Source organism: Arvicanthis niloticus, chromosome 14 (assembly GCF_011762505.2).
Source record: "Arvicanthis niloticus isolate mArvNil1 chromosome 14, mArvNil1.pat.X, whole genome shotgun sequence".
Classification (NCBI taxonomy): domain Eukaryota; kingdom Metazoa; phylum Chordata; class Mammalia; order Rodentia; family Muridae; genus Arvicanthis; species Arvicanthis niloticus.
The window spans coordinates 38,230,825-38,258,146 of NC_047671.1; the positions used below are offsets into that span (position 1 = coordinate 38,230,825).

General features: G+C 33.5%; 1 protein-coding gene across 5 annotated transcripts in view; it reads right to left on the reverse strand.

Annotated features, from left to right (window-relative positions):
- Positions 1-27,322, reverse strand: part of Dmxl1 (Dmx like 1) — a 148,039-nt gene that overhangs the window by 52,710 nt on the left and 68,007 nt on the right. For 3 of the 5 annotated variants that reach the window (XM_076912661.1, XM_076912660.1, XM_076912662.1), the window contains exons 20-30: positions 25,116-25,285; positions 24,435-24,532; positions 23,188-23,353; positions 22,353-22,614; positions 19,471-20,552; positions 18,593-18,784; positions 14,948-15,024; positions 11,268-11,395; positions 10,478-10,720; positions 9,971-10,084; positions 2,697-2,854 (exon numbers count right to left, since the gene is read on the reverse strand). In XM_076912661.1, the coding sequence (XP_076768776.1) occupies positions 2,697-2,854; positions 9,971-10,084; positions 10,478-10,720; positions 11,268-11,395; positions 14,948-15,024; positions 18,593-18,784; positions 19,471-20,552; positions 22,353-22,614; positions 23,188-23,353; positions 24,435-24,532; positions 25,116-25,285 (2,690 nt within the window). The remainder of the gene's footprint in view (positions 1-2,696; positions 2,855-9,970; positions 10,085-10,477; positions 10,721-11,267; positions 11,396-14,947; positions 15,025-18,592; positions 18,785-19,470; positions 20,553-22,352; positions 22,615-23,187; positions 23,354-24,434; positions 24,533-25,115; positions 25,286-27,322) is intronic. The other 2 variants (XM_034517962.2, XM_034517963.2) reach the window with 1 other exon arrangement.

Genomic DNA, 27,322 nt, shown 5'->3' on the forward strand with positions numbered 1-27,322 from the left:
TGACACACTTCCTCTAACACATGTCCTAATCCTTTCAAATAATGCCACTCTCTATGAGCCTATGGGGACCATTTTATTGAAACCACCAAAGCAGTAAGCATTAGTATCCATTGAGCTATCTCTCCAGTCCTCACATGTTTTAACAAAACCACTGCAAATCTGTTCAAATGTTTGTCACCTATTCTACTGTAATTGATTGCATAAGCTAGTGTTTCCCTAAAGATTGAGACACAAGATGAATTTTATATATTATATAAAGACCGTTTAAAAAAATAATTTAACAGAGCTATATTTAAGCGTGTTAAAAAGAAATATTGCCAACCATTCACACCAACTCAAGCAGCAGAGAAGGCTGTAAAGGACTCTTAAAGCCCCCAAGGTGGGAGAGTGGCTAGTATCTGCTCTACAGGAAAAAAAAAAAAAAAAAAAAAAAAAAAAGAAAAGAAAAGAAAAGAAAAGAAAAAAAAATCCCACCAATCCTTGAGCTTGCCCTAAAATCAGGCCACAAAATCCCTCTAATCTCCAGCCACCCTGAGAGCTTCCCTCCCCTCCAAGAAACCCTATATAACCATGTGTTCAGCCCTGTTCTCTGCTGCTTCTCTCCTAAGCAGAAGCAGCCACCTCCCCTTGGGTTTTTCCCTCCCAATAAATGTCTTGTGTGAGGTTTGTTGTGTAGTGACTTTGTTGTATTGCTTTGCTTCCAAATGCCAGGATACCTTTCTCATCCAAGCTGTAACACTTACAAATACAGCTACTAAAAATGTGTACAGTTGAAGGCTGGGGCAATAACTCAGTTATTAAGTTGCTTGCTATGTAAGTACAGGAAGCAAATTCAGAACCAATGTAAAAAAAAGATCAAGTGTTTGGTATGTATCTTAGCACTAGAGAAGCAGAGAAAGGTAGATCCCTGGACTTATAGTCTAGCAAGCCTAGTCTACTTTGCCATTTGCAGACTGGGAAAGATACCTTGTCTCAAAAATAAAGTTGATAACACCTGAAGAAATGACACCTGATGTTATTTTCTGTACCCGTGTGCAAGTGTACCCCCATATACATACATACATACATACCAGAACATAGATATGCACACACATATACATACAGAAAAACATGTACAACTAAAAGGTTTAACTTACAAGTTAATTGATATTATTTAATATGAAGGTAGCTTTTAAAATAATGAAACCTCAACTTTAAATTATTAAAGATATACTAAAGGAAGTAACATAAAAAATAAATAAAAGTAAAAAACTTTACTTTTGGCTATCTATGTATTGGGGAAATATAGAAAGCAGTAAAACCAAAACTGACTTAGCATTATTAAAATATTAGTTATAACTGTGATTACAGTTTTTTGTTGATTTAAACTTACTACTTGTAGTTTAAAAAGTACTTGCATTATTCTTATGTAAATCACAGGATGAAACATGTACTTTTTCTGTATACAGTCAAACTGACCTACTTGTTAAGTTTCACTTTTACATTTTTTAAAAAATATTTATTTATTTTATTTATGAGTATACTATAGCTGTCTGCAGACACACCAGAACAGGGTATTGGATCCCTGTTACAGATGGTTGTGAACTCAGGACCTCTGGAAGAGCAGTCAGTGCTCCTAACTCCTGAGCCATCTCTCCAGCCCACTCTTTTATATTTTAAATACTGTATCTTTAATGTAAAGTTTTTGACATCTGAAATATTTTTATCCTTTTTTCAAAACTACATTCTATATTTATGCTGTTTAGCTGTACTAAATTTCTATTTGCATGTGCATAATCTTTCAAATATCCCTAATGTTAGTATTCACAATTAGCTTTTCTATCACTTCACTTACATTTACGTTGAGATGACTTCTTAGTACTATTACTTTTCAGGATTGTCTTTTTATGTCTTTCATTTTTGTTGCCAATTCCCTCTTCTGAATGTAAAATATCTTATAGAAGACTAGAAATCAAAATAACTACATTCTATGTTATTTGTGTGTAAGAAGAATCACAGGCACTAAATGACCCATCCATCACTGAAGGGTATTTGAAAGACTGTTCACTTATCATAGCATGCATCTGTTATCACACAGTGACGTGTGGGATGAAGAGCCAGTAGAGAAGTTTGCTCTTTATGCAATTATGAGTATGTAATTTAGTATACAAAACTAAACTTGAGATAATAATGTTATTTAACTAAATACCGGCAAATAAAAATTTGTACCTATCAAAACAACTCGGGGTGGCCTAGTATTAAAGAGAATGCGGTATTATGGAATTAGTGGTACAAAGCTCACATAAGGTTCTAAGTTTGATTGTCAAGACTGAAGGAAAAAAAAAAGACTGAAAAGAAAAAGAAACAGAAATTAAACAGGGATAACAGATGATCATAACACCCTGACTCTTTGATTCTTGGCCACTATTAAGTATATAATATTAAGATGCTAACTAACTACTCTTTTTTATCTTACTTAACTTTAGTTTAAAATAGAGAGTCCTAATGTGTATAATATATATACTGTCTTAAAAGCTGGTTAGATGTATGATCAAAATAGTTCAGTGTTTCTTTCTTTTTATATTGTTGAATATCCTAACACAAAAATTTTAAAACTAGTATGGGAAAATACTTAGAAGTGCCAAGAGCTAATAATTTATTTTAAATCCACTTGTTCCTATTTGACTACATGCTTCTGTGTAGTGATGTTTTATTACCTTGGCTATGAAATAGTCCCAGATGCTTAGTTCAGGTGGGATGAACTTCTCCTTGACTGCAAGTGGCTCCTGATTTACAGAGGAAGAGGATACAGGAGAAGATTCTCTGCCAGACACTTTTGGTGGACTAATATGTTTGTTTTGTTTTTCTCCTTCAACTAGTAAAGAAATGAAGAAAAAATCATTAGCAGTACCACTTCCAATTACCATCTTTACATAAAAGCTAAATATAACTATGAATAGCATACAAAACCTAAAATATGATTATGAAAGTACAGAGCAGGTGAAAAGCAGATAGAAGGAAAGAGGAAAGACAGCTCTATACAGCAACCTGTGCTTTTTACCATATCTTGCCCATAATTACCTGAATGCTTATTGATCTACTGTATGTAGTATATAAGAGGTGTAGTATCTGCCTACCAAAAAGAAATTAAATTCCCTCTACAGTTTAGTTAGGATTGTGACAAAACTTCCCAAATCCTTTTACTTTATGTTTTTAGGGGGAAAGGTTTGCTGGGCACTGAACCCAGGGATTTAAGCATGCAAGCATATATTCTACCAGTGAACTACCCCATTAAGCACTAAAAAGAAAGAAAAAAAAAAAAATAGATGGAGCTGGAAACATGGCTCATCAGTTAAGAGCTCTTCCAGGGGTCTTGAATTCAATTCCCAGCAACCACATGGTGGCGCACAACATCTATAGTGAGATTTGGTGCCCTCTTCTGGTGTGTCTGAAGACAGCTATAGTGTAACCATATAAATAAACTAAATCCTCCCCCCCAAAAGGACAAATGTAAATACAAATGAAAAATAATGCCATAGTTCAGACTGCTCATGAACAAACTGCTCTCATTTATACATTTAAAATACTTTTATTAGAAAATATTTTAATATTTTGACTTCCATAATTAAATTACACCTATAACTTGAAAATGAGTGAGATATGGAATTTCTAGTCATTAGAATTACACAGAAGTGAAAATGCTATCTTTGTTTTGCTTTTTTAAGCCTCTACAGTTAGAGAACATTCTCTCAGTATTTGCCCTAGAAAGCAAAAATTATATTGGAGTTTCTAAAACAGACCTGTATGGAGCCAGTGATCAAAGCCAAGGCCTGCACATGCCATGCAACTAGGGCATCTCTGAGTTACATATCCATAGGCTACATAGATGTTTAATCAATACTGAGTCATAGACAAATAAGGATCTTGTAACCATAAGCATTACCTAATAGGCAAACAATTCATATGAAGGCACAATATTTTTCTCCAATTGTTCCAATGAGATTTACTTACCTCCCCAAATGATTGTGCCATAAGTACAATTTTAATTTATTATTTGTAACTATTAAACTTTAAAATACAACATGCACATGCAATATATCAAGTAACAATAACCTGAGTTTAATATAGTGATTATGTGACTTTGGAAGAGAGGAAAGAATGACATATTAATATTCTAAGATTATATATTAGTAGTTCCACTGGTAGTTCAGGTATTAAATGATTAAATTTACACATTTAAATTTGTATAATCTTTTGCCTTTATTTATATATATTAATCTACAGTCAAGCTTCCAATACACACGTTATATAAATTAATACATATTCTAAAACTAAAATGGAATAGAAACAGGATGTAGGCCTTATGATTTATCTAAGAGGAATGAAGACATTAAAATGTGACTAATAAAAAAAAAGGCATTCCTGGGGGAAAAGCCAGATAGAATCAAGATGTAGCATGAATTTTAAAAACATAATTTTTAATTGCTTTATTTGTGGACTCACTGATTGGTTTCCATGTTAAAACAGATTTCACAGACATTCCTTCCTTTACTTGAGAATCCTGATCTGACCCTCAGCACATTCTGTACTATGGATATTTAGAAATATAAGTCATTCCCAAAAGAATCAAACAAAAATGAAGAAATGTGTATTACGTTATATTATGGCATGGGAATGGGAAACTAGAAGAATAAGAAAACATTGTTTTGTATAAAAAAATTTTTCTGTATTTCTAGATTTGCTACAATTAAACTATTACTGTGATAAAAACACAGCAAGCGCTTTATTGACTGAACTATCTCCCCAACCTCAGCTTACCATTTTAAAGCAGATATAACAAAAAAGCTAGTATTTCATAACCTGATGTAAACATTATTTCTTTAAGATCTTAATGGAATAAGCAAAACTATTTCATTTCATTTCATTTCAACCAAAAGCTCACTTATATTTGGAGCTCTACAGAGAATGCCAGACTACATGAAATTCATAATGGAGACTTTAAACCTTAACACCAAAATGCAGAGAAGGGAAAATTGCTTAACTGGTGACTTAAAGTTATGTTGAAGAAAATACAGATTTGAAAAAGATAAAAGTTATTTAAGTTTAATAAAAAAATTAACCTCAAATCCATTTCTTGTTTTAGGAAGACAATTCAGGCTAAGTGCTTAGTCTTTTACAGGCATGTATATCATGAAGGGTACTTTAGATATGAACCTATGTGAAGTCTAGAAATAAACTTCAAAGAGTCCAAAGGGGAAAATATTAAAGAAGCAGCAAATTAAAGGTTTTTCTTAAATGAGTAAGATTAATAATTTTCAAAACCTGACATGGTATTATACATATAGGAATGTTTGACTCTCAGGGTCCTCCTAGAATCATTATATTATATATTGTACCTGTTCTGTAAGTATTTATAAAAATAAATTCACAAGCTGGGTATGATGACGCACAAAGTTAATTTCCAAACTATGAAGGCAGAGCCAGATTCCTGAGTTAAAGGTCAGCATGATCTACAAAATGAGTTCCAGGCTGTACTGTGAGAACCTATCTTAAAATAGGTATACAAATATTTTGGATTTTCTGATCAAATTTTTCATTAATATGTGATATAGAATTCACAAGGAAAAATTTTATTAACATTTAAGTTAGTGAATTATGTATATTGTTAACGTTTTGGTTAAGAATCCTAGGCTGTCATTCCTCGTCAGGTGGCCATGAGGACTACATAAGAAAGCTACCTGAGTATGAGTCAGGGAGCAATCAGGAAGCACAGTTCTTTCATGGCTCCTAGGTCCAGTTTGCTGCCTTGAACTTCACTGAATGATTGCTAAGTTTCTTTTTGGTCAGAGTGTTTTATCACAACAAAAAGCAAAAACTAACAGTCAGAAAAAAAAAAAAACTAGAACAAAAGACATGTAGAAAATCGTATAATTTAGTTCATGAGATCATTACTTCAAAACACTTAAGATGAGAACTTATACCAAAATAAGAAACACAACTACCAAAATTCAAATGCCTTTTCTAGCACTAAATTTGAAAAACACTTTTTAGGGGTTCCAAACCAAGTATTTCATTTTCAATACATAGTACTTGGATACTGATTAATTAGGAAAACAAAGTACTGTAGATGTCTCAGTTTTCACTTGGCTAAATTTAAAAACTTAAAATACATGTATTTTAATGATGATTAAATTCACATCAACTTTCTGAAATATTTTTTTTATCCTTGTGATGATTAATGGCAACTTGACAGCATCAAGGATCACCTAGGAAGATGGCCCTCTGGGCAAGCCTATGGATTTTTATCTTGTATTGACTAAGAAGTTATTAGGGGTAGTGCCATTCCTGGTTGACATCATAGATTATGTAAGTAGAAAAAGGGAGTAGATACTCACTGTTCTTCACTTCCTAAGTGCAGAAATGATATAACCAACTGCTTCAAGTTCCTCCTGCCTTGACTTTATGCCATGATAACTTTAACCTTGAACTGTAAGCTAAAATAAACACTTCCTTAAGTTGCTTCTATCGGGATTTTATCATAGCAACAGGAAAAAAAATGAAGACAAACTACTTGCTCAACAATGTACACTGAATATTATTTAATACAGTTAAGATCTTGAAACACTGTATTGTATTTTGCAGCAATCTAAACACAGACCACTGCTTACCTGCACCTAAAATTCCTTAGATTGCTGTGCTGCATTCATGTGTGTGTGCATTGTGTGTGGTTTTTTTTTTAAATAACGTGTTTAAAACCAAGATTTCAGAGTTTTATGTCACATGACCAGCCACCATTCTGTTGTTTTCTCCTGGATAGTACTGGTCATCAGCTTTTTCTCCTGGCTTTTCAGAGTATCTGCATCAAAGGATTGGCTGTTTTTGTCTGCCATTACTCCATAATCTACTGCTTCGCCTCCCCCCTTAGTCTCTCAATCCTCTCCCTTTACTCCTTTCTTTTCCTCCCTGTTCCCTTCAAAACTAGATTAGTTTTGGAACCAAATGCCTGTCTTAATCAACTGATCAATCATGTAAGTGTACTTGATATGACTTCTGTGACTACATCCAGTTTTTGAGAAAAGATGGATGAGTATAATCTAGGTTGAATACATTTACATAAAACTCTACAACTAGGTAACCGTGTTTTGAATATTTGGTTATCATGTCCCCACTCAAAAAAGGATAAACATACAGATAATTTTTGGTTACTTGATTATTTTTGATTATTTGAGAATGGTTAGTATTAACATTATGAAGATTCTTAGTACAACTATACAATGATACTTTTGCCCTCAAGCAAAAAATCTTAGTAAGTAAATAAGAATCAACCTGAATTCTGCCCAAGGCTCTCCATATTTACATATGCTCAGCATAAATACATGGAAGTGGGACTACTGATGAGTCTCAGTGGTAGAAGCTTGCCTAACATGCACGTGGTTCTGGGCTCGATTTTCAGTTTCTTTTTTTTTTGTTTTTTTCGAGACAGGGTTTCTCTGTGTAGCCCTGGCTGTCCTGGAACTCACTCTGTAGACCAGGCTGGCCTTGAACTCAGAAATCCAACTGCCTCTGCCTCCCAAGTCGATTTTCAGTTTCAAAGAAAAAGAACAAGCTGGAGCTAAGATCAGGCTAACAATATACTTTTCATCTTAAAACATATATTAACATGGCTTAGAACTTATCCCTTTCAGTATTTCATAGTAATAAAACTGGAGTCTTAAATAATTTTCTAAAACATATTAAAAATAGAGCCAAAATTAATTTACCAATTATTTACTTAATCACTAACTTAATGATCTAGGAGTTTAGCTCCTGTTAGGTTTGAAAATTTTTCCTTGAAATCAGATATATAAAAAAATACAGTCAAGGTAAATTTCACAGTTGTTAATTTTAATTTATGAGAAATATATCATGGGAAGTAACTTAAAATTGTGAAATTAAAATGCTTAATATTTTAATAAACAGGTAAATTTGATAAGTAACTTTGCACTTAAAATTTATAATTTGAAGGGAAAAGGTAGAAGAAAATAATTTTAACTCAGAGCAAAAGGATTACTGAGACAAGTGGAGTGGGTGTATCAATACCGGGTGAGATAGAGTGAAGTCTGTGGAGCAGCTATATCAGCACTAGACCTTTCAATATAAGAGCAAACTTTTTACCTCAGGGCTGAGAAAATATGACTTTGGGAGTTGGGGGAGACAAGGTTTCCCTACATGTAGCCCTGGCAGTCCTGGAACTCACTATATAATAGACCAGGCTAGCCATGAACACACAGAGATCTCCCTGTCTCTGCTTCCAATGTGCTGGGATTGAAAGACATGCACCATCATGCCTGGCTTAAGACCTATTTTTATATCTGAATTTTAATGTAATACTTAATTTTTGCTGTTGTTACTTTGGTACTACAAGAGAAGACTGAGCAGTTGTAAGACACCAAAAGGTCTCTGTACCAACAAAGCTAGCTGAAGTCTGCTCAAAATTATGAACTCAATTTGCTTGACTCTCAGCATTAAAAATCAGGAACTTATTCCCTATCTATTTTGAGGCTGTATCCTCCTTCTCCTGAGTGGTTGAAGAGGGGATTAAAAAGGAACAGAGTGGCAGATAAATGAGCAAATAGTTTCAATGTGAGGATAAAGTAGAAGATAAGTTACCAGAAATTTTGTTCTACAATCAGGGGATTATGGCTTTGTGAAAAATATATGCCATTACTACTTATAATGACTATTGAAAATAACCATTTTCTTTCTTCTATTACTGAAGGATACTTAAAATCTAAAAATATTTCCTTATCAGGGTATAAACTCTAACGATAATGTTTTTGAAAACTTTTTTCAAATTTATTTTATGTATGTGAATGTTTCACTTGCATGTACATCTTTTTGCTTGCAATATGTCTGTGAATCATGGTATGCTTCATGGCTGTCAAGATTAGAAGAGAGTGTTGGTTCCCCTGGAATGTGAGTTACAGACAGTTGTGATTTGCCACATGGGTGCTGGTCCTCAAACCTGGGTTTTCTGAAGAAAAAGTGCCTTTAACTGTTATGCCATCTCTCTAGTCCCATAATGATTTTTTTTTTAAAGTAACAAATCCAAATCAAATTTTATTATTCTGTAAGTCTTTCATCACCCATCAGAACTTCCAAATCATAAATATCCAAACCTATATACAGGTATAGGTGTATGGTGCTTAAAGGTGGTAAGGAGGAAGAGGATTAAAATTCAGAGATAATCTTGCTGGGCTTCACTTATAACAGTTATATGCACAAGTGTTTCTTCTAAAAAGCATTTAAAATTGTTTTCAAACTTGTATTTGAAGATTTAAATTTGCAAGTTTTTACAGTTTTTAAATTTAACATCAATACAGTAACAGGCTTTCCACCATTATAAGTTGAGTCCTAAAGCTACTCTAGACAAGCTCCAAAACTGAAAACAATACATGTGTTAATAAATCACAAAAAGACAAGATGTAGAGAATATCATGAAAATTATTCCCAAGTTGAAAAAGGTAGCTGTTATAATTTTATTTAAATATAGTATATGTAGTAAAAGGATACACTTATTTAAAATATTTACTTTTCATGGTATTAAAAATACTTAGAAATCCAAAAACTCTAATAATTGGTCATAATATGCAAACCATAAATAAAGCAGCCTCATGGGAAACGCTTTCCCAGTCATTTCAAGCCATACTGCGATTTTCGATGATCAGCACTAGCATCTGTTTCTTTTGGCTTTGTACACTTAGAAATACTACAATTTAAGGGACAAAAAATATCCAAAAGCAAGTATTTAAAACTAAAATGAAAGAGCAGAAACAGTTTTCTAAAATGCTAATCATTGTTTTAAATCAAAAATATGGCTTGATTAAAAGAAATATGCCAATTCTTCATAAATCCAAACAAAATAAACTATCCCACTGTACGCAACCCCTGAAAATCAACAACATAGAGCAAGCTAAACTGTAAGCGCCTATGTCTACAGCTAAGATCTTGCCTGCAGGAGTGGGAGGGCTATGAGAACTGATGGCTGAAAGAGCTTTGGAAAAGCCCACACATTCCATGGAGAACACCACTACCTGGTGGGGGCTAGGCACAGCAAAGTGCCTTCCTGCCAAAGAAAGAAAGAGAGAAATCTGTATTTGCTATGGAACACAACAAAAGTGTATTTCAAAAGAAATGAAGATTTTAATAATAAGAGACATTATAATTACATTGTATTATTAGTGCAGGAGTATCTATCTAAAAGACTGAAAACTGCATAAGAAGCTTTAAAACTTCATTTCTTACCAGAATACTTTTTCTTGGTGGTCTTGTATAACAAGAACTTTCTTACATAAAATTAAGATATAACCACATTTAACAAAGTTATCATCCAGATGAATAAAGCTTCAGCTTATAAAAACAAAACTGAGAGGAAGATTAGAACAGAAGGGAAAGAGGGGAGGCAGATAAGGAGCAGGGCGGGGGCAGGAGTGGGGGAAAGAGGACAATAAAAACTTACCAGATAAAGCTTTTGTCTGTACTTTGCTGGGAACATGAGCTCCTCCACCAAATACTGCAGACCACATTTTTTCATTTAGGGGGTGGGCTACAATCCGAAATAGCTCATTACTAGAGTGTGTTGCTAGCCCATGAATGAACAGGCTAAGATACACTGCTGTGAGAATTTCACAAAGCAAGACTGTAAGTCCTGACTGAGCTTCTTCACCGGAAGAATTCAAAAGTTGAATCAGACAATTTATTCCTAGGACAAAAAACAAAAATAGCTGAAATTAACAAAAACAAAATAAGACAAAACCAAAAAACAAACAAAAAAACTGTTTAAAGTTAAAAGTTAAACACATTTTTCTACTTTATGAATTTTTTAAAAAAATTTACTCAATCAAAATTAAATATTTTTTTTTGCAGGATTCATAACCAATAGATTATTGTGGTTTAGGAGCAACTGCTGAAACATTTGTTCAATTCAGATAAACACGTTAAATCTCATAGATAAAAATTTAGTGGTATATTTTATGATAAAATATTTTAAATTATTTAAGAAACAATTTAACAAAATGAGCTACTTAAATATAGAGATCAAGAAAATAGTTATTTGCTAAAAGTCTTGTTTAACAAGAACTTTCTGTGACTAAACTACAATATAACTGAAGAATATTCATTGAGTTCACAATGGTGTTAATTCTACCAATGATCATCAACTCGTAAAACTAAGACAAGTCTGCTTTTAATCGTTTCCCATTTCCAATAAAGCTAAAACAGTAATTCTTACATATGTAAATTATTAATACCTGGCCATTGAGCTGGTGATGTGTTGGGAGTTACTGATTCATCTAAACTTCCTGTTCTCAGAGAATGTCGATGGGCAAGAAGCACTGTCTGATACACCATTCCAGTAAACTGATTTGTTTGAAATGAACTAAAAAAGAAAACAATATTTAAACCCAAGATGAATTTCATATGTAATATTCCCATTCTTAGATACAATTTCTATACTTTATTTAAAATTTTTGTTTATGAATATTATGTGTAAGTTGTATGTTCTTCAGTGCTATATTCTATTAATACAGTATCCTTTAAAGTATACATATATACATTTTCTAAGCTAAAACAAATTTCACAAGCATCTAGCATATTTATTTAATAAAAGATAAAGAATATTTTAGAAAGGAAACAAACCCCCACATCATTTTGGGCTACTAGAAACAAACTTGTATGTATGACTTTAAAATACTTATTTGATAAAAAATGAAGTGAGTCTACTAGGCTCAACTTCATATTTAATGGCTAGGTTACCCTCTGGATCTGAACCAGGCACTTAGCATATGATGGAGAAAACAGCTTCTGTCTCCGTAAAAGTTATGATATGGTAGGGGAATCAAACCTAAATAATTTATATCATACTGTTGTTGATGAAATTATATACATCACACTATTAAGGCAAAGAGGATAATCATCACACATTTAAGAACTTATGGTAATTTAATCAAAGACAAACAAATAACAGCTTAGCATAAAGGATTTTAATATTCTGATACCTAGCAGCAAAAAGATCTTATAAAAGTGCTAGAAAATAATACTTCAAAAATTCCTATAATATATATTCAGTAAATGAATATAATGTTTTCACTTAAAAAGATAGTGCCTTAAAAATGTTATACTTGGCAAATCTCACTGATCATAACATTTTGAGGCATTTATAAATATTTTGGGGCTTTATTTTCCCAATCTAAGATGGCACAGTAACAACAAAAATTCCCTCAGCCTGTAGAAAGATTTATGACAAGAAGATAGAAACATTTTGATACTCAATACTCAAACCAATACTCAATTACATAAATGAACTCAGTTCAAAGACATAAAACTGAAGCTACCTTGAGAACATACATATAACCACAGTGATAAGTAGGGTTGCTCATGAACAATTTGTAAAGATAAAATGAACTGACAACCAAAAGCCAATACAAATGAGAGCTAGTACCATGTAAGAGATAACAAACTCACCAAAACATCTCCACCTACAGAAGCAAATATACCAGAACATTTAAAATGAATGTTATACTTTTAAAAAGTTTTCTAAAGTCAAAACACAAAGATAATGTGTAAAAATGGAAAAAATGATTAAAAGAGATAGAGAGGGACATTACATAGTGGAATAGGAATCTCCTGATTTTCCCTCCACCCATGGATGTACCATAAATATCTATCAATGGATTGAGTCCCTCTGAAAGAAGGTCAGAAACCAGTTAAAAACTTCCTAGTCACTAGACAACTGAGAAAATGTCTGTACCAAATGGGTAGGAAAAGCTAAGGCACACTGAGGTATGGACTCATTTCACTACAAAATTGGATGGGAATCTATCTTCTTGTGAAGATAAAGATATGGGTAGACCTCACATACTAGTCTCTATCGCTAAGACTCTCCACAATTACACTCTTAGATTTTTTTAAAATATTGTTTTTGAGAACTTCGTAAGTACTCTTTACATCATATCTATTTCTCTTTTCACCCCAACTCTTCTTTTGTCTCTCCTACTCTCTCAAATTCATGACATTATTGCTGTTATTTGTATCTCTCTGTCTCCGTGTGTGTGTGTGTGTGTGTGTGTGTGTGTGTGTGTGTGTGTGTGTGTATCTGTGTTTACACATACAATCTACTGAGTCCTATTAGTGGTTAGGGCTGATGAGCTGAGACTGGATAGCCAATCAAGAGGTTTGTACCTGGAGAAAACTGATTCTATCTCAGAAGCCACTTATTGTTTTTCAGTTCTTCATCTATAGAGGTGGGGCAGTGAGAAATCCCCTCTATATGCTGTTTAGGCACCATATTGCTGAGATCTCATCGCTTTAGCTTCTTTTTCATGTCTAGAAGTCCTATCTTGTAGCAGGAATCCAGGTTCTCTACCACTTGACAACCTTTCTGCCTCCACTTGTATGACTTTCCCTGAGCCTTAGATATGAGGTTTTTGTTAGATACATGATTGGGGTTAGATACCCCATGCTCAATTGTTATAATCTTGGTTTATCAACTAAGGAAACAGAAACAATTACAAATAAAAGGCCCCTCTAGCCTTAGCAGGTACTAATAACTACCAGGTAGTACTACAAACTGAAGCAGTGACAGGACTTAAAACAAAACTGAATTCCCTACCCTAAGGTGATCTGATGCCCTCTTCAGGCATGCAGGCATATTTACAGACACAAACAAACAAACAAATAAAATTAAAACAAATACACACAAAGCAAATGGAAAATTAATATAGAAATAAATAAATATGAAAAAAAAAAACAAGAAAAAGCAACTCCAACAACACACCTGGTGCCTATGTTCTTTAAAAAAACAAAAACATACTGTACTGCAAAAAAATGTATAATCAATATGCATAAATTTAAAAACCAATTCTGCAGTTTTGAAAATAAAAAAAAAAGAATTCCTTGTATTTTATTTTGTTATGTTTTGTGGTTATCTTTTAGAAGCCTGTTCTTTGAATTCCTTGTATTTTATTTTGTTATGTTATGTTTTGTGGTTATCTTCTAGAAGCCTGTTCTTTTCTACCGAGAGATAAAAAAGGGGGTTGATCTGGATGTGAGAGGGTGGGGCAGAACTGAAAGGAGGATGGGAAACTATAAGCAGAATATACTGTACAAGAAAGAATCCATTTTTCAGTACAAAGAAAAAACGACAAAAATTTCAAAAATATAAACTCTGCCTAGAGATAAAATATTTCAAAGAATGAACTAATGAACTAATACCTAGAAAATGAAACTGGAAATTGCCCTGAAATGAAACCGATAGATAAAAGAATATATGGAGTTTGGGGAAAAAGAAAAAGAGACATGGACATACAAGTTCTATTAAATATCTCAAAGAGTAGGAAATAGAAGTCATAATATTTAACCAAATAATGTGAGAGTATTTCAAAGAACTAAAGCTAGACTACACACTAGCAAGTCAATTTGAAGAATTTTAACAAATTATACTGGAACTAGAATATGAAGAGAAATTTCTAAATAGAAATTCTGTGAAAATATTTTCAATCACTTGTCAGTTGCTTCTTTGCCTATGTGCCTCAGGCTTTATGCTATATACAAATTATAGAATGTATCACTCAAGTATGATATTGCATTATTTACCATCATTTCATTTATCTGTTTCTAATGATACTGATCTTAAGGAAAGAGTATTTTATTCATTTTAAAAATTCCCAGAATCTATCACAGTATCTAGCATGATGGTAATAATTAAGCACAGGCAACTAAGTAAGTCACAATAACAAGAGTTGGCTTCCGATTCCTTTGTCATAACGGTATAAGCTGAACTTTCAAAGATGAAAAAAAAGTACTCAACATCTCAGCCATGTGCTTTTTGCATTTACTGAAAGCAGTGTTATGTATAGTTCTGAATTAATAATGTATAAATAACCCCAGTGTTTACTGAAAGTGATCTTATATTTCACAAGAAGATATTTACCTGTAGTTATGACTACCACAAAGGCACTGATAAATACAAGCAGAAAGTGAGGCTGCTAAAGTATGCATTACATATACCTGAAAAAATAAAAACACACAGAGTATTACTTTAAGAAAAAAAATTAGGCATAATTTTTGTCAAAAATAAAATGAAAATAAAATGTCTTTTGCCTCTGTAAGCTATTTTTTTCCCTCCCCTCTCCCCTTAGAACAGTTTCTACCTACTGAAGTCATTCTTTAGAAATGTTAAAGAAAGAACTCAGTTCTTTGGCAGAAATTACAAAATATACAACTACTACCAATTCTCTCTTTCCAAATCAAAAGAGAGACAAGCCCAGAACAATGTGAACCATGTATTAAAAGCATACACTTTAAAACCCGACCTGCTTTTTCTTGAACAAAATATCAATAAACAATACTAATAAATGACAGTTCACTTATATACAGGTCAAAGAAATTGCTAACGTCTATTACAGTCATCTAAAAGTCATAGATAGAAGCCTAATTGCTTTTTTTGGCTTCTGCTGTCAATAGTTTCTGTGGTTAAAAATAGTAATATGTGAGACCTGAGCTTACAACTCAAAAAGCCTGGCAAAATCTACTCTTGTTGCTCTTAAACCCCTGAGATTTTTGTACAAAAAAAAAAAAAAAAAAAAAAAAGCAACAAAATGTTACTGGGCTATGAAGTATACAAACACTTGGATAAACATTACTCTGAATAGGTCTCAGGATATTTCCAGAAAAAAAAATTATCTGAAACCAGCAGTCTGACTGACTGCCCTCTCACTCGCCAATAATGGATTAGAAGACCTAACAGGAGGAGAGAGTAAAAAACACTTTTTTTTTTTTTTTTTAATTTTCTTGTCATCACCCTTCCTTCCCTATCTTCAGAATGTAACTGAAACATGAGCTTTTCTTAGATGTCAATCTGTTTACTTTTAAAACTTACTTCCTAAGCTTTGAACTTGGACTGGAACTATACCATCAGTTCTATTTACCAGCTTACCATGTGCAAATCCTGAGCAACTCAGACTTCACAGTCCCTGTGGTGGTTTAATTGAGAATGGCTCAGGTAGACTAGTATATTTGGACATTTGGGTCACAGTTGGTCGACTATTTAAGAAGAATTAGGAAGTATGGCCTTGTTGGAGGAGGTTTGTGATGGGCTTTGAGGTTTCAATGGCTCCTGTCAAGCACAGTAATTCCCTCTCTCTCTTTCTGCTCGTGTCTAAAGATCAGGATATAAGCTCTCAGCTATTGCTCCAGCACCACTCCTGCCTGCCACCATACTTCCTGCTATAATGATCATGGACTAACAACCCTTTGAAACATTAAGCAAGCACCCAATATAATGCCTTTCTTTTATAAACTGCCTTGTGTCTCTTCACAGCAATAGAATAATAATTAAGAGAGTCACACATGCAAATTACTTATAAACAAATTTCTTCCCCTCTTCTTTTTCCTAGTCTACCACATTCTTCCTACATCCTATCACTTCTTCTTCTCTGGAGAGAACACTTTAGCACACTTGGCTTTCCTGCTGGAGGATGAAAGATGAGACACATATATTCAAATCTGTCAACCACAAGAAAATAAATAAGGTTGTCCTACAATCATCTAGTTGCCCACCAGAAATCAAGAGTGAAAGAATGAGTTCAGAGACTAGTCAAGTTAGCACAAAGCAAAATAAATGACGAGCCAAAGATGAAATCAGATTAAAGGAAGTTGTATTTCAGAATAGTTCTTAAGCAGCAAAAGGTACTTAAGGAAAAAATAATGTGATATAGCATTGACTCCTGTAATTAATGTTGGAAGGCCAGCAAGTTGGCACAGCAAAGGTACTTGCCAACAAGTCTGAGTTTGACCCATGGGACCCACATAAGAGAAGTGATTTCCAAGCGTTGTCCTTTAACTGCCACATGTGAGTTGTAGCATTCATGTGTGTACACACATACCAACAGAAATATACAAAATATATTAATGTATAAGTATAATAAAGTAATAGAGTTGAATAAGGAATATAGTTTGTTCAAAATAAGTATTGTTTTCAGGAAATTAATCTTCAGAGTATAAAGTGCAGAGTATAGGGATTTGTACTATAAAGTAATACAGGAAAGTAAGCAGAAGAATACCCAGTAAACTATAAGAATTAAGCATATAGAAGAGTGAAAATTGTGGAAGGACAATCTGTTATCAAGAGAGAAGAAAATCAAACTGGTATGGTGTCATAAATTAGGAGAGAGCAAGAACCTTTAAACTATGACGGAAAAAAATTCCAAGTGGTATACCAAAACTGTCAATCAAACTCGGTCACTAAAGGGATCTCAAGAGAGCAAAGAAAATATAGCATTAAAAGGAGATAAAGTACAATGAGATGGGTAAGAAGATGGTATGATCAAGTAAATTATGATAGTTCCAAACTTCTAGAAATAAACTTAATCCAGAGCCTCTCTCACAGATGATTCAATAAGTTTTGGAATGAATTTAGAAATTCAAACTTTCAGCAGATAATTCTGCCAGCCTTAAAAGAACAAAGGAAACTTATTTTTAAAATGTGTAGTTTAACATTAAGAAGGGACTACTTTACTTGTCTATGAGTGCTTTTACACAAAAATGTTACACTTGGATCCTTTAAAAAAATACTGTATTCCATCCACTGAAATCAATTCTGCCCTTTATAATAAAACTTAAAAATGGCCAGCAAGATGGATCTGTGGGTCCTACACCTGTCACCAAGCTTGATGGATGGCATGAGTTAGATCTCCAGAACTAACATGGAAGGAAAGAACTAACTCCTGAGAATGTCTTCTGACCTCTACATGTGTAATGGCATGTGTACACCCATACACATAAAAACATTTTTTAATGCAAAAAAAAAGCTTAAAGAATCAATTGTATGTCTACACATATGCTTGCTGCTTTAAATACACACACACACACACACACACACACACACACACACACGATTCTTAAGTACATGTATGTTCATTTATTTAATGTGTCTTAATATAGATACAGAGGACTGTGGACAAATTGTAGAAATCTGTTCTCTTCTCTCACTATACAGATGCAAAGTAGCCAATGAAGGTTTTCAGGTTTGGTAATAAGTGTCTTTAATCACTAAGTCATTTCTGCTACACAGGTGTTTATGTAGAATAAACAACTGACATGCTAAACTGAAAAAAAAAATCAAGCATCCTATAAGATGTAAATAGCACAGTAAGTTTGGCCTATAGCCAGATTTCCTTAAATCACAATTATTAATATAATAAATACTATGTCTAGTCTGGTGTTTTAATTTATTTTGCTAGAAAGGCTTAACATTTTTATCTTCATTTTATTACTCTGTATAGGTAAATTAACGCTTAAACCCAAAGAAGCAAGTAAAAGCCTAACCTCAAGAAGCAAAATAAACTAGAATCAAAAAATAAGTACTTGAAGGTGGAAGGGGACTATGTGGCGAAAGGAACAATCAGAAAGAGAAAAATAATAAATACACAAGGAGAGGAGGGATACAACAGAGGGTATATGTGGAAAATACAATCGAACATTTTATAAATATGTAAAAATGCTAAAATAAAGTTCATCATTTTATCTAAGCAATATATGTTGATAACAAAAAAAGCTTGAAACGAAGCATACTTACTTTATTGCTTTGGCTATCAGGATGTGGCGGTGAATCAAAATTTATTATGGCATGTAGAATATCATGTGTTAAATTACTAAGGTGCAATAATGGATTGGCAACTACTGTTTTGGCACTAGCTGTACAAGCAAAGAGAAGAGGCACGGAAGTTTGTTCTGACAGAGGGTTAGAAAATATTGGTTCTGCTGTTTCCTTAAAAATGAAGAGAAAAAAATTAACAATTTTTATTTATAATCTATTTCTTAAATAATTCAAAGTATCTTTCAAAATTCTTCAAAATTAAGAATTAAAAGCACTCAAAGTACATGCTTTAAATTGTTATGATCTGAAGAGGAAAATGTTTCTACAACTGTATCTAGAACAATAATAACCTTAACACACTCCTCAATAGAGTATAGCTCATTACCTCAGAGGCACTCATAAGACTGTGTTCACACAAATTAAGCAAATCAAAACACCTGACAACATCTGTTCTGCAAGTGTCATATACATAGTTCTACCAATTCCTAACAACTATACACAAAGATTCATTTCTTAAAGTAACTATAACAAAGAAAAGCAAGTTTTAATATTTAAAATAAAAAACACAATTCCAAAAGCTATTTCAGATATGTATTATTTTCTTTAAATAAAGCTTTTAAATTTTTAATGAAAATAATTATATTATTGCTCTCCTTTCATCCACATGTTGAAAGTTATATACCTGCCAGTGTGATGGCACATGCCTTTAGTTTCAGCATTTGGGAGGCAGAGCAGAGGCAGAGGCAGGAAGATCTCTGTGAGGTCAAGGTCAGTTTGGTCTACATAGGGAATTCCATACTAGTTGGAGTTACATGATGACACATCACCTCAAAGCAAAACAAAAATATTACACATACCTGCTGAGACTCTTGCAAAAGTAAAATTAATTCCATTCTCACTGATGCAAGACCCCCACCATGAGAGCCATGAAGCACACAGTAACTAAGAAACATTCTTAAGAGTGACTGATATTTCAAGAGCCACTGCCTTTTTTCCTGGAAACTTTCTCTCAGTTGGTTCACTTTTGTTTGGTGATGCAAATCATCAGCATCCTCAATTGATCCAGATTCATCTGCACTTTGGCTAAATGTGGACTGCAGTTGTTCTGCATCTGAGCAAAAGTCACAAGTCCTCTGAAGAGCTACTACCTCTTTTTCAAGCCAGTGGTAGAGCTGGTAACGCAATTTCCCACCATCTATTTCATAGCCAGTAGATAAAGTACGAAGTTCTACTGTGAGAATCTTTAAACATGCTCTAAATTTTAGTTGAACAGCAATTATATCTTCTGATGGATTTAAAATGTCATTTTCATCTAATGTGCTTAAGGAGTCTGTGTAACTGCTCAATTCGTCTAATTCTTTAACAACTGTCTTTCTCTGCAAAGGTCTTATTTCTTTCATTGAAATAGGGAGATCTTCATTTTCTTCATCATTATCACTATCCCATTTCAACTCCAAAGAGTCATCTTGAAATACCATACTCGGTTGGCTCCAATCAAAAGAAAAGGTAGAGTTTGAGTGCCTCTCTGAAGAACCCTCTGAAGAAGATTCAAAACCATTTATCAGTGACTGTGACCAGTCAATAGCAGAAGACTTGTCTTCTCTGGCATCCGATTTTAGTGGAGAAGAATCTTTACTCATAAAAAAACTAGATCCTCTACAAAAGGGTTTTGTTTTCTTACAGACTTTGGGCATCTTTGACAATACTTCCAAAGCCAACATTGGGCAGCCAGCTTTTAGGTGAGCGCTAGCAGTAGTAAAAAATAATCTTCTTTCACTTAGATTAATTGTTCCTGCCAGTCCACTTTTTCCTGTTAAAGCCATGTGTGTTGAAAATGTATCAGATGATCCAAAATGACGCCTTAGCAAAAGAGGATGTGTTCTTAGGTAATTGTAGAAATTAAAAACTACAGGATTACAGGCTGACATCATGACTTGATCTGAAAGTAAATTAATTTTATGGATCAAAAGAATCTCACAATATGAACTGAGAATATGTAATTATAAGAGTCCACTTTTCTCTCAGAGAAAACAATATTCTACATCACAGGTAAACATACTACTTTCCAAGTGAAACAATGTCTTCAGATAGAAACCTTAGCTCTTTTCTTGCTTGCTCCCTCTTCAGTCAGCTTGTCTAGACCTCATCTCTTCTGACCACAGAAGCTATATTCTACCCACACCCTCTGAGTTAAACTCTTAAGAATCCCATAATTTTAAACACCATCTCTATGCTGTTAATTTGAACATCTCTATATCTTCTTTCCAAATTCTATAGTTCATTTCTACTTAAATACAAACACTTATTTGGTGTGCCTCAAGGGCACACCACCCTTTATCTATCTATCTCTTTTGATTGACTTGCATTATTTCAACCAGTCCTTTGACCAAATTTCATCTAACTAAAGAAGGCTTCCTGATCTAATCAACACTCCACCATATCATTCACTATTAGTTAAGCTAAAAATCAAGGAATTACCCTTAATTTCTAATTCTTTGGCATTCCATATCAAATTTAATCGTGGATAGTCAAACTAAAATTATCCTATAGCCAAATACTTCTCTCTGCCAATAGTCCTATCATACTAACACTATGACCTAAACCTAAACTATTACTTTTCTCTGATTTAAAAGGTTCTAGAAGTATGTGATCTTGCATTAATATTCACAGTTTTTTAAAAAACAGAAAAACATGTAAGCTTAATAAAGTGAAGTTTCCACTCCATCATGAAGAAGCCAGTATGAAGCTCTTTACCTTAGATGGCTAAGAAATTTGAATACTTGAGTCCCATGGCTTCTTAATTTAAAAAGACACATACATCCTAATTACCATAAACCACATATGTAGTGGCACATTAAACAACATGAACTAGAAGCTACTTAATGTTCAAAATAATATACTACCAAATCAGCTATCACATATAGTTCAATCCTGCCTATGGAAAAATTCTGGAAAAGTAAACCCCACCATTTTTATATTAATTCATAGAAAAAATTCATTTTATAGTAGGCTATAAGAAGGTTTCACAAAGGGAGCTGGAATATGGCTGAGAGGTTAAGAGCGCTGACTGCTCTCCCAGAGGTCCTGAGTTCAATTCCCAGCAACCATATGGTGGTTCACAACCATCTGTGATGGGATCTGACGCCTTTTTCTGGTGTGTCTGAAGAGAGTGACAATGTACTCACATATATAAAATAAATAAATAAATCTTAAAAAACCTACCTCATTTAAAAAAAAGAATGTTTCATAAAAAAAAGAAAGAAAAGAAAAAAACAGAAGTAGAATTCTAAAGGGTGCATTTAATATTATCTCTATCCTACTGATTGCATGAATGTAGCAGTCAAGGACTTGGCTAGTTTAAGGTTCTCTAACCATACCTCTTAAGTCAGCTTTCTTTATACTCAGTATGTTTTTCTTATAAAAATTATGAAACATATTACAAATGTAATAACCCAACCTAATATTTAAAAAAATTGGCTTTATATTTTTATTTTTCCATTTTATATCTACCATTTCTCCAAAGTATTTAAAATAAATTTTAGTAATACTGGTGTTCAATACATTTCATAAAAACAGAAACTCTAAAGTTCCTTGTTTTAAATGATTTATCTTTCTGAAACAAAACCCCATTTAGTCACAAAGACCAAATATTTAATATTTTGTATTACATTAAATAGTGAACTACACGCTTAGAAAACACTAGTAACATTTTTATTAAAATCTTGCAAGAGCAGCTCACCTTCATCCTCTGTAACTGGTTGCTTTATTAATGTTTCCAGAGCAGCACTATAATCTTCTAAAATCCAATGTGCCATACTCCGAAGAAAGGGGTCATGATGTGCATTTATATTCGATGAACTGAGCTCACTGACTGGAGAACCAATTCCCAAAACTTTTTTGCGTAAAATAGACTTGTATGTTGCTGATTTATCAAATTCAGACTCAAATAGTCTTGCTATTACAAGAGCCAACTGAATGTCATTCAGTTTTTCAAGACATACCTTTAAAATATTTATAAATAAAAAATATTGATAAGGTCAGCTTTTGAGAAAAACTCTATTTACTATAAATGTATAGAGATTTATTTCTAAATTTAGCAAGCAATAAATGTAATAATGGCATGCATATTATCTACATTGGAAAATTAACACTGATAAGATCTCTAAATCTATTTCTTATTATTAAACATGTATTTACAAACTAACCTCATCTGAGGTAATGGATAATTCTATTTAGTATCAACTAAACCTGTAACTTTATTTTACTCCTCTTAAACCTCAACTCTTCTCAATTCATCTAACCAAGACTAGAGTTTTCAAATTAAAAGGCCACCAAATAAGAGTCAGATATACTTTAAATGTGCAATAATATGAGTAACTCACTTTACAAAACCTGTATTATCTCAGTTATATAAAAATATCATAAGCTAAATAGTAAAAATGAAAAAGCTACTATGAAGTCTTATCAGTTAACTTTAGGTTCTTAGCTTTGTATTAAATCTTAAAAATTTAAGATTTAGATTAATTGTTTAAAGAAATGGTAACACTAATTGAAAAGGAAGTTCAACTAATTACCTCAATTGCATCCTTGAGGCAACCACCTAGAAGAAAAAATGCTGCAGAATGTTCAAACCTTTGCTTGCCTAATAAAGAAAAGGCATTTTTCAAAGCTGCTTTACGCCACCTCTCTTCCTCAAAATTGTGCCCAAAAAACTGTGTCATTTTGGTGTCTTTTTGAGATCTATAAATAAATGAAAATTATGAAAAATTTAAAACACAATTTTGGAATTAGCCTTTTCCAGTTAGAATTTCAAAGATAGGAGTTCCAAGGAGAAAGATAGCAAATTTGAAGAGAGTCTGAACACACCAAGATCCAGTTACGATAAAAGTTATAACAACAAAAACAAAACTTCTGCCAATTCAGAAATTCCAACATACTACCATCTTTAGATAAACATTTACTTTTATAGGTAAACCTCAGAAGTTATTTAAAAATTCTCTTTTAAACTGCAAAGTGAACTGCTTTAGTATAACTCAGGAAAAAAAAATCACCTTTAAATTCAAGCAAAATTTTACTAATACATAACTTATACAAAGATAATTTATACATTAACATTTATGCTAGTTTGAAATTTAAATGTCACTAATAATTTTGATCGAGTCATGTAGAAATGACTTGCATAATCAAAAATTTAAATAATGAAATTTACTCTGATAAAAAACAATACTGAAAAACCTAGATTCTTAGAAAACTTATATTGAATATCAAAATTTTCCCCAGAGATTGCTATTCTTGAACAGAACATCAAACAAATAATGGAAATCATGGAGTCCAGGTGCTGTTGACAAGTGAGATGAAGGAGATAACTTCACTTAGAAGAGTAGCAGTTTCAGGGACATCCTTGTCTATGTACTTCAGTAACAGAGAACAGATGCTTATCTGACAGATGCCAGATTTCACTCTCTATCATGTTCCCCAAAGCTGATACAAATTCATCTCAATTTTTTTTTTCTACTCCACTTCTTTCCTTCCTGCTTCTTGGTGACAAGGTAATGTCTCTAGAATAAGCTAATAAAGGGAAAAATGTGTTTTTAGACTGAGAAATGCTAAAAAAAAATAACAAAAAAAAAAAACCCCAAAAAACAAAAAAAACTGAAGTGGCTTCAACTGGCTTTTTATACTGTGGTACACATGTAATCTTTTTCCATATGAAGTATGAAACACAGAAAACTAAGGACATACTCAAAGAGAACATATTTTACTTTATGCATTCACTCTGACTGAAAAGTGATTTTTAGCTTTGAAGCAGTCATTTACTTACCTATATAATCCCCAAATCACAGCTTTTTTTTTCATTGCAAGGTAAAAAATTGCAGCATCTAAAGGATCATTATTTCTATGAAAGGCTGCTTTGGCTACCTACAATTGGGAAATAGAAATCAATTGTTTACAGAAGCAGCTTGTGAGTGAACAAATAATTTCTCTTACATAAAACTTAAAGAAGTGTATAAGTACATTTGTACACAATACTAGCAATAGAAGCATTTACAGTAGCAGAATATAAATGGCTAAACTAGAGTATTTTTTCTCAACAAAAACTTCAGAAATTCAGAAATATACTAGTAAATAAATGTGGTACCTAGAGGTTGAAGATAGCTAAGCCTAGCAGCAGTGGTCTACAATCACAACAGTTCAAGAGTTTTACACAAAAGAATTATACATTGAAAACCAGTGTGAGCAACACACTGAGACCATTAAGTATAAAAAGTCAAAAGTAGGCTGGGCTGAGGGTCTGTCCACTGATACAATGCTTGACTAGCATTCATAAGTCACCAGGTTCAATACCCAATACCACACACACACACACACACACACACACACACACACACACACAAACTATGATGCTGTTTCTAAAACAAAATGAAATAAACTAATATCAGAGGAGACAGAATGACATAAACAAACATTCAAAGTGTATTTTTATAACCAAATAAATACTTACTTTTTCTATGCATCTGCGCAAGATGCGAGCATTGCGAACCCACCACCCTACACCCATTGCTCTCAGTTCAGACCAAGTTGGATCATCTTTCTGCATGGCTGGCAACATATTCAGCAGTTCTTCCTCGGCTACTGAGTGAAATGCCCAAGCAAAATGACCAGTAGAAAGACCTGAGAAAATACCAAAAATGACATTTATAAGCCATGCAAATACTTAATATGATTATTATAAACGTGTATGATGTTTATGCAATAAAAAACTGTTTTAAATTTTTAAATATTGGTATAAATCACTGCAAATAATCTCATTTAATATGTCAAGGTATTTATGTATTTCAACAAACTGGATGCTTAAAATACAGAGTAAAATGACATATTCTTTAACTTTGCAGACTCCTTTTACCATAACATATATAAGAGCAAAATCTTGGATATAGCATAAGAAGTCTAAGTGTAAAAGACAGAATTTTAAGGAACCATCACTTCTAAGTACACATCCTGCATTATGACTTAAGAAAACATTTCTAGGTGTATTCTATCTGTGGATACTTAAAACTGTGATGGAAACAAGTCTGAACTGGAAATCAGATGCTCTGGTATACAGTCTTGGCTCTCTTAGACAAGCCTTTTGCCCTTGGAAAATATCTGTCTTACTAACTCTGCAGATTCTTACATGTGTCAGTAAGTACTCTTTCAAACTTTTGTCCAGATTTACAGTTACAGATAACTTTGATTGCTCCTAAAATATGAATTATTTTTATTCTTGATTCTCTAAACCAATGATACCACTCCAATGCATATAATTAATATCTATTTCTCTGAAACCATACTTATGGGAAATGACACTGGGCTGCAGTGTTTTGGTCTCTGGCTATTTCCCACAGTTTTCCTGAGACTATCAGAAGCACTGTTACATAGTGGTGTGATTTTTCTTCAGTACTGCTTCTCTTTTCTCTGTGAACATCTTTTTAGATGTTCTAACCCCACAAAAATAAAGAATTCCATGGAAATAATATTAAAAAGAAAACTCAGTAGACTAAGTATAACAATTTAATACTCCAAAATTAGAACACAGACACTAATTATAGCTGAGATCTACTATAAAATGAAATATATGACCTTGAGAAAGTTACTTCATTTTTTAATGACTCATATATTTTAAAGATTTCATTAAGAAAATGTGCATAGCCTTGTGGCTAGGGCAAACACTTAGCTGGTCGGCTATCGTGTGGACACCATATCCCAAGACATCTTAGAGGGGCCACTGAACTCAGAGCAGCAGGTAAGAACAGTTGCCCACTGCCCTACGCCCCAGAACTACAACTGGGAGCAGGGGGCCCTCAGGACCCACCAGGCACCGAAACCCCGCCCCTGCGGAATACCACTCCCCTTCGGCCCCTCGCCTGGTCCTTGTGGCTGGGGGAGACACCTAGCTGGTCTACTCCTGTGAAGACACCGTACTCAGAGATATCCTAGAGGAGCAACTGAACTCAGAGCAGCGGAAACCATATCCTGAGACATCCTAGAGGAGCAACTGCACTCAGAGCAGCAGACAACATATCCTGAGACATCCTGGAGGAGCCACTGCACTCAGAGCAGTGGTCACCCATATCCTGAGACATCCTAGAGGAGACACTGCACCCAGAGCAGCGGACACCTACCTGGTCTGCTACCGTGGAGACACCATATCCTGAGACATCCTAGAGGAGCCATTATGCTCAGAGCAGCTGGAGCTCAAGATCACAGGATCACAGAGACATCTGGACCCTGAGGAGTTCTGACACAAGCAAGATAACCAGAAAAGCAGGCTACAGTCAGAGACAGTGAGTGCAGGTAGCACTAGAGTTAATCAGATGGCAAAAGGGAGGCACAAGAATGTAAGCAACAGAAACCAAAGTTACATGGCATCATCAGAACCCAGTTCTCCCACCATAGCAAGCCCTGAACACCCCCATCACATAGGAAAAGCAGGATTCAGAACTAAAATCACTTCTCATGATGATGATAGAGGATTTTAAGAAGGACATAAATGACACTCACAAAGAATTTGAGGAGAACACAGGTAAACAGATAGAAGCCCTTGAAGAGGAAACACAAAATTCCCTTAAAGAATTGCAAGAAAACACAACCAAACAGGTGAAGGAATTAAGCAAAACCATACAGAATCTAAAATGAAAGTAGAAAGAATAAAGAAATCACAAAGGGAGA